We start from the raw sequence: 12,169 nt of genomic DNA, 5'->3' as shown, positions 1-12,169 counted from the left end.
AGAGTTGATGTAGTTTCCTGGGTGTAGATGGTTTGAGAGATGGTACTGCCTATCCCTAAAATGAACCAGGCAGCCCTCACACTTCCCCACCAGCAGTGAGAGATTCCTGGCTCAGACACAGCCACACTACCTTGCTGCCCCTGTGCATGTCTGCCAGGAAACTTTTCATTGTGCCTCTTTCTCTTGTCACTTAGCCCTGCGTTCTGAACTCACGGTGGCTGCTGCAGTCCTGGTGCTGTTGGTGATTGTGATCATCTCACTCATTGTCCTGGTTGTCATTTGGAAACAGGTAGATATTTTCTCATAAAACTAAAGATCTTTGAAGCCAATGAGAACAAGAATAGCAACCTAGTTCAGTGCTTGGCACAGAGAAGGAGCTCAGCAATTACATGTGGAGTGAACGTTGTTGGACTCTACTATGTCCAGTCACTGTGCTGCTTCAGTGAAGCTCTGATGCACTGGGACTTTGGTAATTCACCAGTTACCTGTCCTGGTCATTTATAGAAACCGAGGTATGAAATTCGCTGGAGGGTCATTGAATCAATCAGCCCGGATGGACATGAATATATTTATGTGGACCCGATGCAGCTGCCTTATGACTCAAGATGGGAGTTTCCAAGAGATGGACTAGTGCTTGGTAAGTTCCATGGGGTGACCTCCCAAGACCCCCTTTTCCCTTGCACACAACTTTGCAATTTATAGGCCTTGGCAGAATAGAGATCTGAGCTTGTGCTTAGTAAGAACTAGGCATGGAAATTTGCTTTCAGAAATACATTTCTGCCTTGACAATAAGTTAATTGGATCATTGCAATGATTTTTTAAAATCTCTTTCCATAACAAATTATAGTTAAGGAAAATTTTACAAAAGGAGAAGAGAATATGAAGAGGGCTGGCAAAGATACCCACCAAAATTGCTTTTCTTTAGAAATGACACAAATTGAAAATGAGATGAATTTCTGTGACTAAAAATGAGCAGATGAGAAATGAATGTGGACAACCACAAAATGTATTTTGATTCAGTACATTCTGAAGATGGATTAGATACTCCTTTTTATATATTTGGAATATGGAATATAAAAATATAGGTACATTTTAAGGCAAAATATGTAAAAATAAGCAAGCCAACTTATCACAAGCATTTCAAGTATTTCAATCCTGGGCTGAGACCAAATATATGAAGCTTTAGTCCAAGGGAGTATTTCTTTTTTAAATCACATTTCTAATGAATGAAAGCAAGACAAAGGCAAATGAAAGTAGAGGTAGAGGTTGTGTTTTGATGAATGATCTAACAGTATATATGTTAAAGAATGCCAAATGCAGGTTTTAATTATCCCCCTGTCTCATTGCAAAATACAGAATAGTTTAAGTCTTCTTAGAGAGTTAGGTAAACCGAAATCAAGCAAGGCACCAGAGTGAAATCACCTTTGCAAAAATTGTAACTGAGGAAATTATGACAGTGAATGAGATATGACCTAACCAACTCCATTTTGCTTTAGCCTCCAAGTTGTCCTTGTTCCTTCCTGGGCATAGGCTGAACTAACTTTGAGAGGAACTTAGTTTATAGTTTGACTTTGAAAAAAAGACAATAATAGCCCTTTGCCAAAACAAACCCTCTTTTTGCCTGGGAACTAGACTGCCTTTGCGGGACTAACAAATTAGCTACAAGATTAGAAAGTACGGTTTAGGGGTCACTGTTGTAAAACCTGAGGTCAGTGCTTGAGATATTTTGGAGACCCTGTATTTCGTTGCACCAGCTGACACCACCCAGGTCAATAAACTGGCTCATCTGATCTTGTGGCCCCTACCTAGGAACTGACTCAGTGCAAGAGGACAGCGTCAGCTCCCTATGATTTCATCTTTGACCCAACCAATCAGCACTCCTCATTTCACCCCCTACCCACCAAATCATCCTTAAAAACCCCATTCCCCCAGTTTCAGAGACACTGATTTGAGTAATAGCAGAATAGTAGAAATTGCCCCAGTTTCAGAGACACTGATTCGAGTAATGGTAGTAATAGTAGAATAGGTCTCCTGTACAGCTGGCTCTGTGTGAATTAAACCCTTTTTCTATTGCAATTCCCCTGTCTTGATAAATCGGCTCTGTCTAGGCAGCAGGCAAGGAGAACCCATGGGGTGGTTATAAGAGCTGCCCCCAATTTCAAATATTTATATCTAAGCTTTCTTTATTTTCCTGCCTATTTCCCAAAAAGGGATGAGGAGCTTAGGGAGTTAAAAAGTAGTAAAATATGGGGAAAAGGGCATAATTCCCATTATACCAAGAGGCATTGCTGGTGAAGCAATACTTTTCCACGTACGATTTTCAGTAACACAGATGTGCAGTAAGAGGCAGTGTTGGCTGTTAGTGTCTTTTATGAGCGAAGTCTTTCCCTGGCTTGGCTATCCGTGGTGAGACTGACACCCCGGGAAATGTTTCTCTCAGGGTGAGCTCTTTCAGGGTGGGACAACAGCTTCAATGTCTTTACGTATGCCTCCTCCCAACATGAAGCGAATTGCTGTGCTCTCGGGCATGTTTAGCTCTTGCTAGCGTGGCTTTCCTAACAAATAGGGAGCAGTGAGCCCAGCCTGAAGTTTTTATTTAGTCACTCCTTGGAATCAGTGATATTTTGAATACTGAAGTATTTCCAGTGGCTAGTAATTTACTAAGGCAAAAGATGCCCCTGTTTGCATATGGAAAACAGAAGGGGAGAGAACCAGGGGGTGTGGGTGAGAGCCCCCGAGGGCAGAGGATCCCAGGGGCTGGCCCAGCACGGAGCTGGTAGACAGCGCGCTCACACCAGGGAGGGCTGCACCCTCCTTTCTCCCGTCTGTGTTTTCTTTCCCTTGCAAATGTTATTTGACAAAAGCAATTATGCTAATTTCCTTCCCTGTGGGCTCAATTCCGTTTTTGACACGATGACTTGGAGGAGTCATTATGCTTACTCCAAACAGGAAAGACACCCGCCCAGCTGTCCACCCGCAGAGAGCTGGCTACGGTGCAGAAAGCTGAGGAGGCGTCTGGAGTTTTGGGTGTTAATGACTCTGCCTGCCCACAGGTCGGGTCTTGGGGTCTGGAGCATTTGGGAAGGTGGTTGAAGGAACAGCCTATGGATTAAGTCGGTCCCAACCTGTCATGAAAGTTGCAGTGAAGATGCTAAAACGTAAGTGCTCCTTCCTGGGGATTTTTTGAGCATGGGGATATTAAGGGAATTTCTCAAAATCATACAGCTAGTAAATAAGACATTTAGGACTAGGTCCTGATTATTTTGACTCCAGGTTTTATGTGTATTTAGATTAGGTTTATTTAGATTGCTCTTGCTGCCCATATGTTGGAAAATTAAGAGCTTGTTATTTCCAGTGACTTCTTTTTACTAGAAAGACCAGGAATTAGTTATTAGCATTGAGGCCAAGTAGCTATCTGCTTCTTTTAGACTTTTGGTAAATAGAATGATATCCAATCACAGGATTAGTCATATTCTTGGTTTTTTTCTGAGAACAGGAAGTTGGTAGCTCAGCTGGACTGATATGTGATTTATTCTTTCAACAGCCACGGCCAGATCCAGTGAAAAACAAGCTCTCATGTCTGAACTGAAGATAATGACTCACCTGGGGCCACATTTGAACATTGTAAACTTGCTGGGAGCCTGCACCAAGTCAGGTGGGCTCACTGACCTGGAGTGAGGATTTTCATTGGACACATGTGGTTGTGAAAACTGTTCAATCAGGCTTAAAGCCTCCACTCTCCATCCCCACACATGGCAGGGAATAGAAGTCCCTTGAATGGAGCTGACTGGTCCCTTGATTGATGGAAGCTCATTGTTTTTTGAGCAAAATCTGTTGCTAGTCCAGCCATAGCCATTCATGGCTCTTTTTAAAAAAGAAAAAAAAAAACTTTTTTGGTATCTTATTTTTTTCTGCCCCATATGGTCTGCAGGACAATTCGTGGCTTTTCTTTTCTTCATTTTCATACCTATCTCCTAACGGCTTTTGTCCCCATAGGCCCCATTTACATCATCACGGAGTACTGCTTCTATGGAGATTTGGTCAACTATTTGCATAAGAATAGGGATAGCTTCCTGAGCCACCACCCAGAGAAGCCAAAGAAAGAGCTGGATATCTTTGGATTGAACCCTGCTGATGAAAGCACACGGAGGTGGGTGCAAAGAGAGATGTTGCTGTCTATCATTATCTTACAGGCATCACAAATAGAAAGACCCATGTCCTCATAGATATCATGTCTGCAGGTTCAGTGCCCAAGGTAGCAAGACTTAGAGTCAAACCACCCTGTCCAGTCTTTCCATGATCATGCAGAGAGATGCATGATGTCTAAAGGTGTTTTGGACTGGGGTGTCACATGGGAAGGCCTTGCTGATAGGTTTGAATGAGAGTGAGTTAGAATGACTCTGGGAGCTCTTCTGCTATTTACATGTGATCCACTTAGACCTATAAAATGCAGCTCTGGCCAAGGATGCTTGAGTTTTGGAACCTTGCGAGAACTGTCTGTGGATCTCCAAGCTCGAGGTCCTTGCTGAACCTGGACCTATAAATGACGCCAATGATAGTGATCCCTACTGCAGAAACCTACTAGTGTCTATAAAGAGCTCTGTAGATAAGAAGTTCTGTAAGATCAGAAAGTACAATGAATTTACTTCATAATAAATTACTTGGTGGACACCAAATGGGTGCTAAATTGATTGGGTAGAAGGAATTGTATGCCCAAGCCACATGGCCACACGGCTCAAGTTCCAACCAAGGCTTGTAAGTTGAAAAACTGAGAAAGAATAATGACCAACTTAATGTAGTGAATTCTTCAAACTTTAAGTGTAATGGACTTACAGGTCCATGGGAGCACAGCCCCACTGTCTTAGATGTGGCTCTTCAGGATGTGCGGACTCCTGCTAAAGATGTGCAGGGAACCGGCTCTGAAAACAAGTGAACAGTAGTCATCATGGCAGCTGACATTTGTGGAGTCCTTTGTATGTGCCAGGTGCCATGACAAATATTCCCCTAGTCTTTCCCATCTTTGTCAGTGGGATTCATTCTACGTCTTCTGAAAAGTGCTTCCTTGACCCCCAGATCAAGTCATTTTTCTTACAAGCTATTGAAAACTTTCTTCCTTCACAGCATATCTGAGTTTGAGTTGATCTGTGTATTTATTTTGTTTGTTTGTTTTTTACATTTCTTTTTTTCCCTATTTAAAAAATTTTTTTATTTCCATAGGTTTTTGGGGAACAAGTGGTATTTGGTTACATAAGTAAATTCTTTAGTGGTGATTTGTGAGATTTTGGTGCACCCATCACTGGAGCAGTATACACTGAACCCAATTTGTAGTCTTTTATCCCTCACCCACCTCTCATTTTTTCCCCCTGAGTCCCCAAGTCCATTGTGTCATTCTTATAACTTTGCATCCTCATAGCTTAGCTCCCACTTATGAGTGAGAACATACGATGTTTGGTTTTCCATTTCTGAGTTACTTCACTTAGAATAATAGTCTCTAATCCCATCCAGGTGGCTGCGAAAGCCATTAATTCATTCCTTTTTATAGCTGAGTTATATATATATATATGCATACCTACACATACATATGTATAGATACATTGCAGTTTCTTTATCCACTCCTTGATTGATGGGCATTTGGGGCTGATTCCACATTCTTTCAATTGTGAATTGTGCTGCTATAAACATGTGTGTGCAAGTATCTTTTTTGTGTGACTTCCTTTCCTCTGGTAGATACCCAGTAGTGGAATTGCTGTGATGCATGTATTTGTGTGACTATTTGATTAATGCTCATTTCCTTGACTAGATCACCTCATGTGAAGGGTATGGATTGGTTTTGCTTTTACCCAGTTAGCTCCCATGCCTACCTCAGTACCTGGCACATTGTAGGTCCCCCAAAATCATCATCTACTGAAAGTGGAATGACCACTTCAGAAGGGCACCCTAGGTAAGATTTCTCTTTCTGTTTTTACAGCTATGTTATTTTATCTTTTGAAAACAATGGTGACTACATGGACATGAAGCAGGCTGATACTACACAGTATGTCCCCATGCTAGAAAGAAAAGAGGTTTCTAAATATTCCGACATCCAGAGATCACTCTATGATCGTCCAGCCTCATATAAGAAGAAATCTATGTTAGGTAAAAGTGTCTATACTCACTCTGGGTGTTGGGACTTTCCAGTGGTTTAATATGATACTTAAAGTATTTAGAGGGAAGTGTATAGGGATGGCAAGTGAACCTGGCAGCCCACGTGGTCTCTAAATGCAGGTCTGCACAACCAGTTCTGTGACATGTTTCCAGATTTGTGGCCTGTAAATTGAAAAGAATAAAAGCTGACAATGTAACAAATTTTTTAAACTTTAAATTTAATAGTTTTTAAAGAATTTTCCTGGTGTGTTCCTGCAGTAAACATTTTTTAAAAAAATAATTATTTATTCTGAAATAATGAACTTCCTTTTTTATTGCTGTCTTTTTCTTTTTTAATGAAAATATGTTGATTGATTTTTTTTTAATGCCCTTACTTGGCAGAATTACAAGTTGGCTGTCTTATGTTAGTTCCTCACATTGCTTTTTTTCCCTTAAGTTTTAGAAGTCTCTGATGTCTATGAGTTCAGTAACCCTTGCTTTTACTTTTCCTAACATTCAATTTGTGATAGGAACTCTAGAGTAGATAATTTGCAGTTATATTTTCTGGACCAGTGTTTCTGTTTAATGTATTTTGAAGGTGGGTCTATCTGTTTTTCAAGTACATGAATATGTGGCAGGGTTAAATTGATTTATAAACTCCAGGGAGTCCAGCTGATGCCCAGACCAGATGGACCACTTCACATCTGCTCAGGGTGGTTCCTCCAGAGCCCTGGACTGGTCACAGACATGAAGTTGGAAGTCTGACATTGGCTTGTCCTGTGAGCTTGCCTTTTTGGGTCTGAGCCCTCCCATTAGTCAATGCAAAAAATGCGTTGAGCTGCCCTGGACATTGTTTTGGAAATTATTGATGTGCTCTGAATGTTTTCAGGTTCTTAAGTGAAAGGTACAATCCATTTAAAAAAGAATGTGTTTGTTTTGCAAAGCTCAGTACACAATATTTTCCATTTCTGCGGTTCCAAGTTCCATTCACTTCTCATTGCCAAATGGGTGAACTTCCAAGCGCTTTTAAAAGATTAGCCAGTGAGAGTTATCGGAACCAGTACTTCCTCTCCCCTCCCATATTGTTAAAAATAGTTTACATTGCTTCCCAGGCTGGGCTGGTGGAGTTGGCACGAGATGTCAGAGGAACCTGAGTCATGCTCAGGCCCAAGCCCTGTTGGTAGGCAGACCACTGCTTTCTGGCCTTCTGTGGCTATCTGAAAAAATTGTGAATGGCTAGAGCTACTCTTCACTTGCTGAACATTTTCAAAAAGAATTGAGAACTTCTGGATTAAATTGCCTTCTTCCTCGAAAACCCTGGGACCCTTCCAGATGGGACTAACTGGGGAAAGTGGACAAGTTACAAACAAAGAAACTCAAAGCAAAGTCATTGGCACTGATCTCTAAGATGCTATCACATGTGATTGGTGGTTGATTTTATTAACAAATTATAAGCAAAGTACTACAAAGGTGGCTTTAAAAAGAAAATAAAGCAATTCACAGAAACTACTTTTTCATGTAGCTTGTATGTGTGCTCCATGTATTTCATCATGGAAGATTTTAGTGTGTGTTTATGTGTATGTGTGTTTTAAAGGTAGCTGAGATGATTTGCTAATTATGGTTGAAAAAAAGAAATTTAGGAGGTAAACAAAATAATTATGTGTAAGATTGGTCCTTGTGGCTGTGTGTGTGTTTTGTGTGTGCGTGTATGTCTCTGTGTGTTTTAGGCTGTTCTTTTATTGCTATAAATAAATACTTGAGACTGGGTAATTTATAAGGGAAAGAGGTTTAATTAGTTCATGATTCTGCAGCTTTATAGGAATCATGATATTGGTAGATTTGCTCAGTTTCTGGGGAGGCCTCATGAAGCCATGAAGTTGTGGCAGAAGGCAAAGCAGTGCAGGCACATCACATGGCCAGAGCAAGAGCAAGAGAGAGAGAGAAAGAGAGAGGTGCCACACACTTCTAAACAGTCAGATCTTACAAGAAGTCACTTACTATTGCGAGGACAGCACCAGAAGGATGGTGCTAAATTGTTCATAAGAAATCTGTCCCCATGATCTGTTCATCTGCCACCAGTCCCCACCTCCAATACTGTAGATTACAATTCAACACGAGATTTGGATAGGGACACATATTCAAACTATATCATATTGACCCTGGACCCTCCCAAATCTCATGTCCTTCTCACATTTCAAAATACAATCATCCCTCCACAATAGTCCCCTCAAGCCTTAACTCATTCCAGCATCAACTCAAAGTCCAAAGTCTTATCTGACACAAGGCAAGTCCCTTCCACCTATGAGCCTGTTAAATAAAGAACAAGTTGTTTACTTCCAAGATACAATGGGGTTATAGGCATTGGGTCAACATTCCCATTCCCAAAGGGAGAAATCGGCCAAAAGAAAGGGACTACAAGCCCCACAGAAGTTCAGAACCCAGCAGGGCTGAAAGCTCCAAATAAACTCCATTGACTCCATATCCCATATCCAGAGCACACTGGTGCAAGGGGTGGAGCTCTTGGGAGGGGTGGAACTCCCTGTGGCTTTGCAGGGTTCAGCCCCTGCAGCTGCTCTCAGGGGCTGGTGTTGAGTGCCTGTGGTTTTTCCAGGTGCAGAGTGCAGGCTGTTGGTGGATATATTATTCATGGAGGATGGTGGCCCTCCCCTCATAGCTCCACGAGGCAGTGCCCCAGTGGAGGCTCCGTGTGGGGACTTCAACCCCACATTTCCCCTCTGCAATGCCCTAGTAGAGGTTCTCTGTGAGGGCTCCACTCCTGCAGCATGCTTCTGTCTGGACACCCTGGTTTTTTAATATATCCTCCAAAATCTAGGCAGAGGCTCCCAAGTCTCAACTCTTACACTCTGTGCACCCACAGGCTAACACCACATAGAAGTGGCCAAGGTTTATGGCTGTCACAAGCTGAAGCAGCAGCCCAAGCTGCACCTGGACTCCTTTGAGCCACGGCTGGAGCTAGAGTCATAGGGATGCAGGGAGCAGTGTCTCGAGGCTGCACAGGGCAGTGGACCCTGGGTCTGGCCCATGAAACCATTCTTCCCTCCTAGGCCTCTGGGCCTGTGATGGGAGGGGCTGCCATGAAGGTCTCTGAAATGCCTTATAGGCCTTTTTCCCATTGTTTTGGCAATCAGCCCTTGCCTCCTTTTTAGTTATGCAAATTTCTCTAGCAAGTGGTTGCCCAGCAGCCCTCTTTAATTCTCCCCCAAAAAAGCTTTACTTTCTCTGTCACATGGCCAAGCTACAAATTTTCCAACCTTTTATGCTCTGCTTCCCTTTTACTTTTTTTTTTTTTTTTAAAGAGATGGGGTCTCGCTATGTCATCCAGGCTGGTTTGAACTCTTGGACTCAAGCAGTCCTTTCACCTCAGCCTCCCAAAATGTTGAGATTATAGGTGTGAGCCACTGTGCCCAGTCTCTGCTTCTCTTTTAAATATAAGTTTCAACTTCAAGTCATTTCTTTGCTTCTACATCTGAGTGTAGGCTATTGGAAGCAGCCAGGCCATATCATGAACACTTTGCTGCTTAGAAATTTCTTCCACCAGATATCCTAGGTCATCACTCTCAAGTTCAAACTTCCACATATTCCTGGGGCATGGACATAATGTGGCCAAGTTCTTTGCTGAGGCTTAACAAGGGTGACCTTTACTCCAGTTCCCAATAAGTTCTTCATTTTCATCCAAGACCTTGGCAGCCTGGATTTCATTGTCCATATCATTATCAGCATTTTGGTCACAAGCATTTAACCAGTCGCTAAGAAGTTCCAAACTTTCCTTCATCTTCCTGTCTTCTTCTGAGCCCTCCAAACTCTTCTTATCTCTGCCTGTTACCCAGTTATCTTTACAGCAATTCCCCATTCCTTGATACCAATTTTCTCTATTAGGCTGTTTTTGCATTGCTATAAAGAAATACCTGAGACTGAGTAATTTATAAAGAAAAGAGATTTCATTGGCACAAGGATTCTGTAGGCTATACAGGCATTTGCTTCTGGAGAGGCCTCAGGAAGCTTCCAATCATGGTGGAAGGTAAAGGGGGGAGCAGGCATATCACATGGCCAGAGCAGGAGCAAGCGAGACAGAGAGAGAGAGAGAGAGAGAGAGAGAGAGAGAGAGGTGCCACACAGTTTCAAACAGGCAGATCTTGCAAGAAGTCACTCACTTTTGCAAGGATAGCACCAAGGGGATGGTGCTAAAACCATTCATGAGAAATGCACCCCCATGATCCAGTCACCTCCCACCAGGCCCCACCTCCAATACTGGGGATTACACTTCAACATCAGATTTGGGTGGGGACACATATCCAAACTATATCATTGCGTGTGTGTGTGTGTGTATAATTTTTAAACCAGATATATGTTTCTGCATATCTCTTTTCTTTCTTTCATTCTTTCTTTCTTTTTTTTTTTTTTTTTTTTTTTGAGACAGAGTCTCACTCTGTCACCCAGGCTGCAGTGCAGTGGTGTGATCTCAGCTCACTGCAACTCACTGCAACCTCCTCCCCCCTGGTTCAAGCAATTCCCCTGCCTCAGCCTCCTGAGTAGCTGGGATTACAGGCACATGCCACCATGCCTGGCTAATTTTTTTGTATTATTAGTAGAGATAGGGTTTCACCATGTTGGCCAGACTGGTCTCGAACTTCTGACCTCAGGCAATCCACCCACCTCGGCTTCCCAAAGTGCTGGGATTGTAGGCATAAGCCACCATGCCTGGCCTATATATCTATTTTCTAAGATAGAATCTTTGCATAGTGATATTCATCTGTGAGATCTAAACATTCTACAAAAAAATTAAGAAAATATTTTTGGATGTGTTCTTTGGGCATGCCTCTGCAACCTGATGATTTCCTGCTGCCTGCCAGCACCAATACATTTAATTTCTTTTCTGCAGACTCAGAAGTCAAAAACCTCCTTTCAGATGATAACTCAGAAGGCCTTACTTTATTGGATTTGTTGAGCTTCACCTATCAAGTTGCCCGAGGAATGGAGTTTTTGGCTTCAAAAAATGTAAGTTCAAGGAACAGAGACCTTTTTAGACCCAGATTTCAGTGAGTGGAGTGTGGAAGGAGATGCTAGGAGATAGATCTTGGAAAGGCCGTTAATAACAGGGGCCTCTTACTTACCTGTCTCTCTCCTTCATCCCTTATGCAGGGCAGGGAGTCCGAAATCATCAGGCATCTACTCTTCTCTAGAGCTTTCCTTCTGTTGGGAGTGGGTGGAGTGAGAACCTGGGGGAAGGCCAGCCCTTTATATCCAGGCAGACAGCTCCAAGTGCCACCATGGATCAGCCAGTCTTGCAGGGGTGATGCTGGTCAGCTACAGATGGCTTGATCCTGAGTCATTTCTTCCTTTTCCATGCAGTGTGTCCACCGTGATCTGGCTGCTCGCAACGTCCTCCTGGCACAAGGAAAAATCGTGAAGATCTGTGACTTTGGCCTGGCCAGAGACATCATGCATGATTCAAACTATGTGTCAAAAGGCAGTGTACGTCCTCACTTCCCTCAATGGGCATGCTCACCCTCCTTCACTTTAATCTCTGAAGTCAGGTGTTGCTTCTAGAGATTCGGTGCCTGTTTTTTACAACATCAATAGACTACAAGGGGTCAGTACACAGTCTTGGCAGCAGATTGCCCAGGTGTGAGTGCCAGCTCCACCACTTACTTAATTTGGATTTGGGGCTAGATACTTGACTGTTCTGCCCCTCTGTCTCCCTGACTGTAGTGGGAGGTGATAATAGTACCTATTTGCTGAGTTGCTATGGGGATTAAATCAATGAATTCATGTAAAGTGCTTAGGACAGTGCCTGGCTTATAGAAACAGCACTCAATAATGTTAGCTATTTTATTTATTTATTTATTTATTTATTTTATTTATTTTTTTGAGACAGAGTCTCACTCTGTCACCCAGGCTGGAGTGCAGTGGCGCAATCTTGGCTCACTGCAAACTTCTGCCTCCCAGGTTGAAGCAATTCTCCTGCCTCAGCCTCCCAAGTAGCTGGGATTACAGGCATGTACCACCATGCTCAGCTAATTTTTGT

At 42.7% G+C, this 12,169-nt stretch overlaps 1 protein-coding gene across 6 annotated transcripts in view; it reads left to right on the top strand.

The window, feature by feature from the left end:
* Positions 1–12,169, top strand: part of PDGFRA (platelet derived growth factor receptor alpha) — a 63,359-nt gene that overhangs the window by 39,509 nt on the left and 11,681 nt on the right. For all 6 annotated transcript variants that reach the window (XM_009240023.4, XM_054554013.2, XM_054554012.2 and 3 more), the window contains exons 11-18: positions 195–289; positions 505–637; positions 3,054–3,158; positions 3,545–3,655; positions 3,997–4,150; positions 5,969–6,135; positions 11,024–11,139; positions 11,494–11,616. In XM_009240023.4, the coding sequence (XP_009238298.1) occupies positions 195–289; positions 505–637; positions 3,054–3,158; positions 3,545–3,655; positions 3,997–4,150; positions 5,969–6,135; positions 11,024–11,139; positions 11,494–11,616 (1,004 nt within the window). The remainder of the gene's footprint in view (positions 1–194; positions 290–504; positions 638–3,053; positions 3,159–3,544; positions 3,656–3,996; positions 4,151–5,968; positions 6,136–11,023; positions 11,140–11,493; positions 11,617–12,169) is intronic.

Source organism: Pongo abelii, chromosome 3 (assembly GCF_028885655.2).
Source record: "Pongo abelii isolate AG06213 chromosome 3, NHGRI_mPonAbe1-v2.0_pri, whole genome shotgun sequence".
NCBI lineage: Eukaryota > Metazoa > Chordata > Mammalia > Primates > Hominidae > Pongo > Pongo abelii.
The sequence above is the reverse complement of the archived record's forward strand: the minus strand, read 5'-3'. Positions and strand labels throughout refer to the sequence as shown.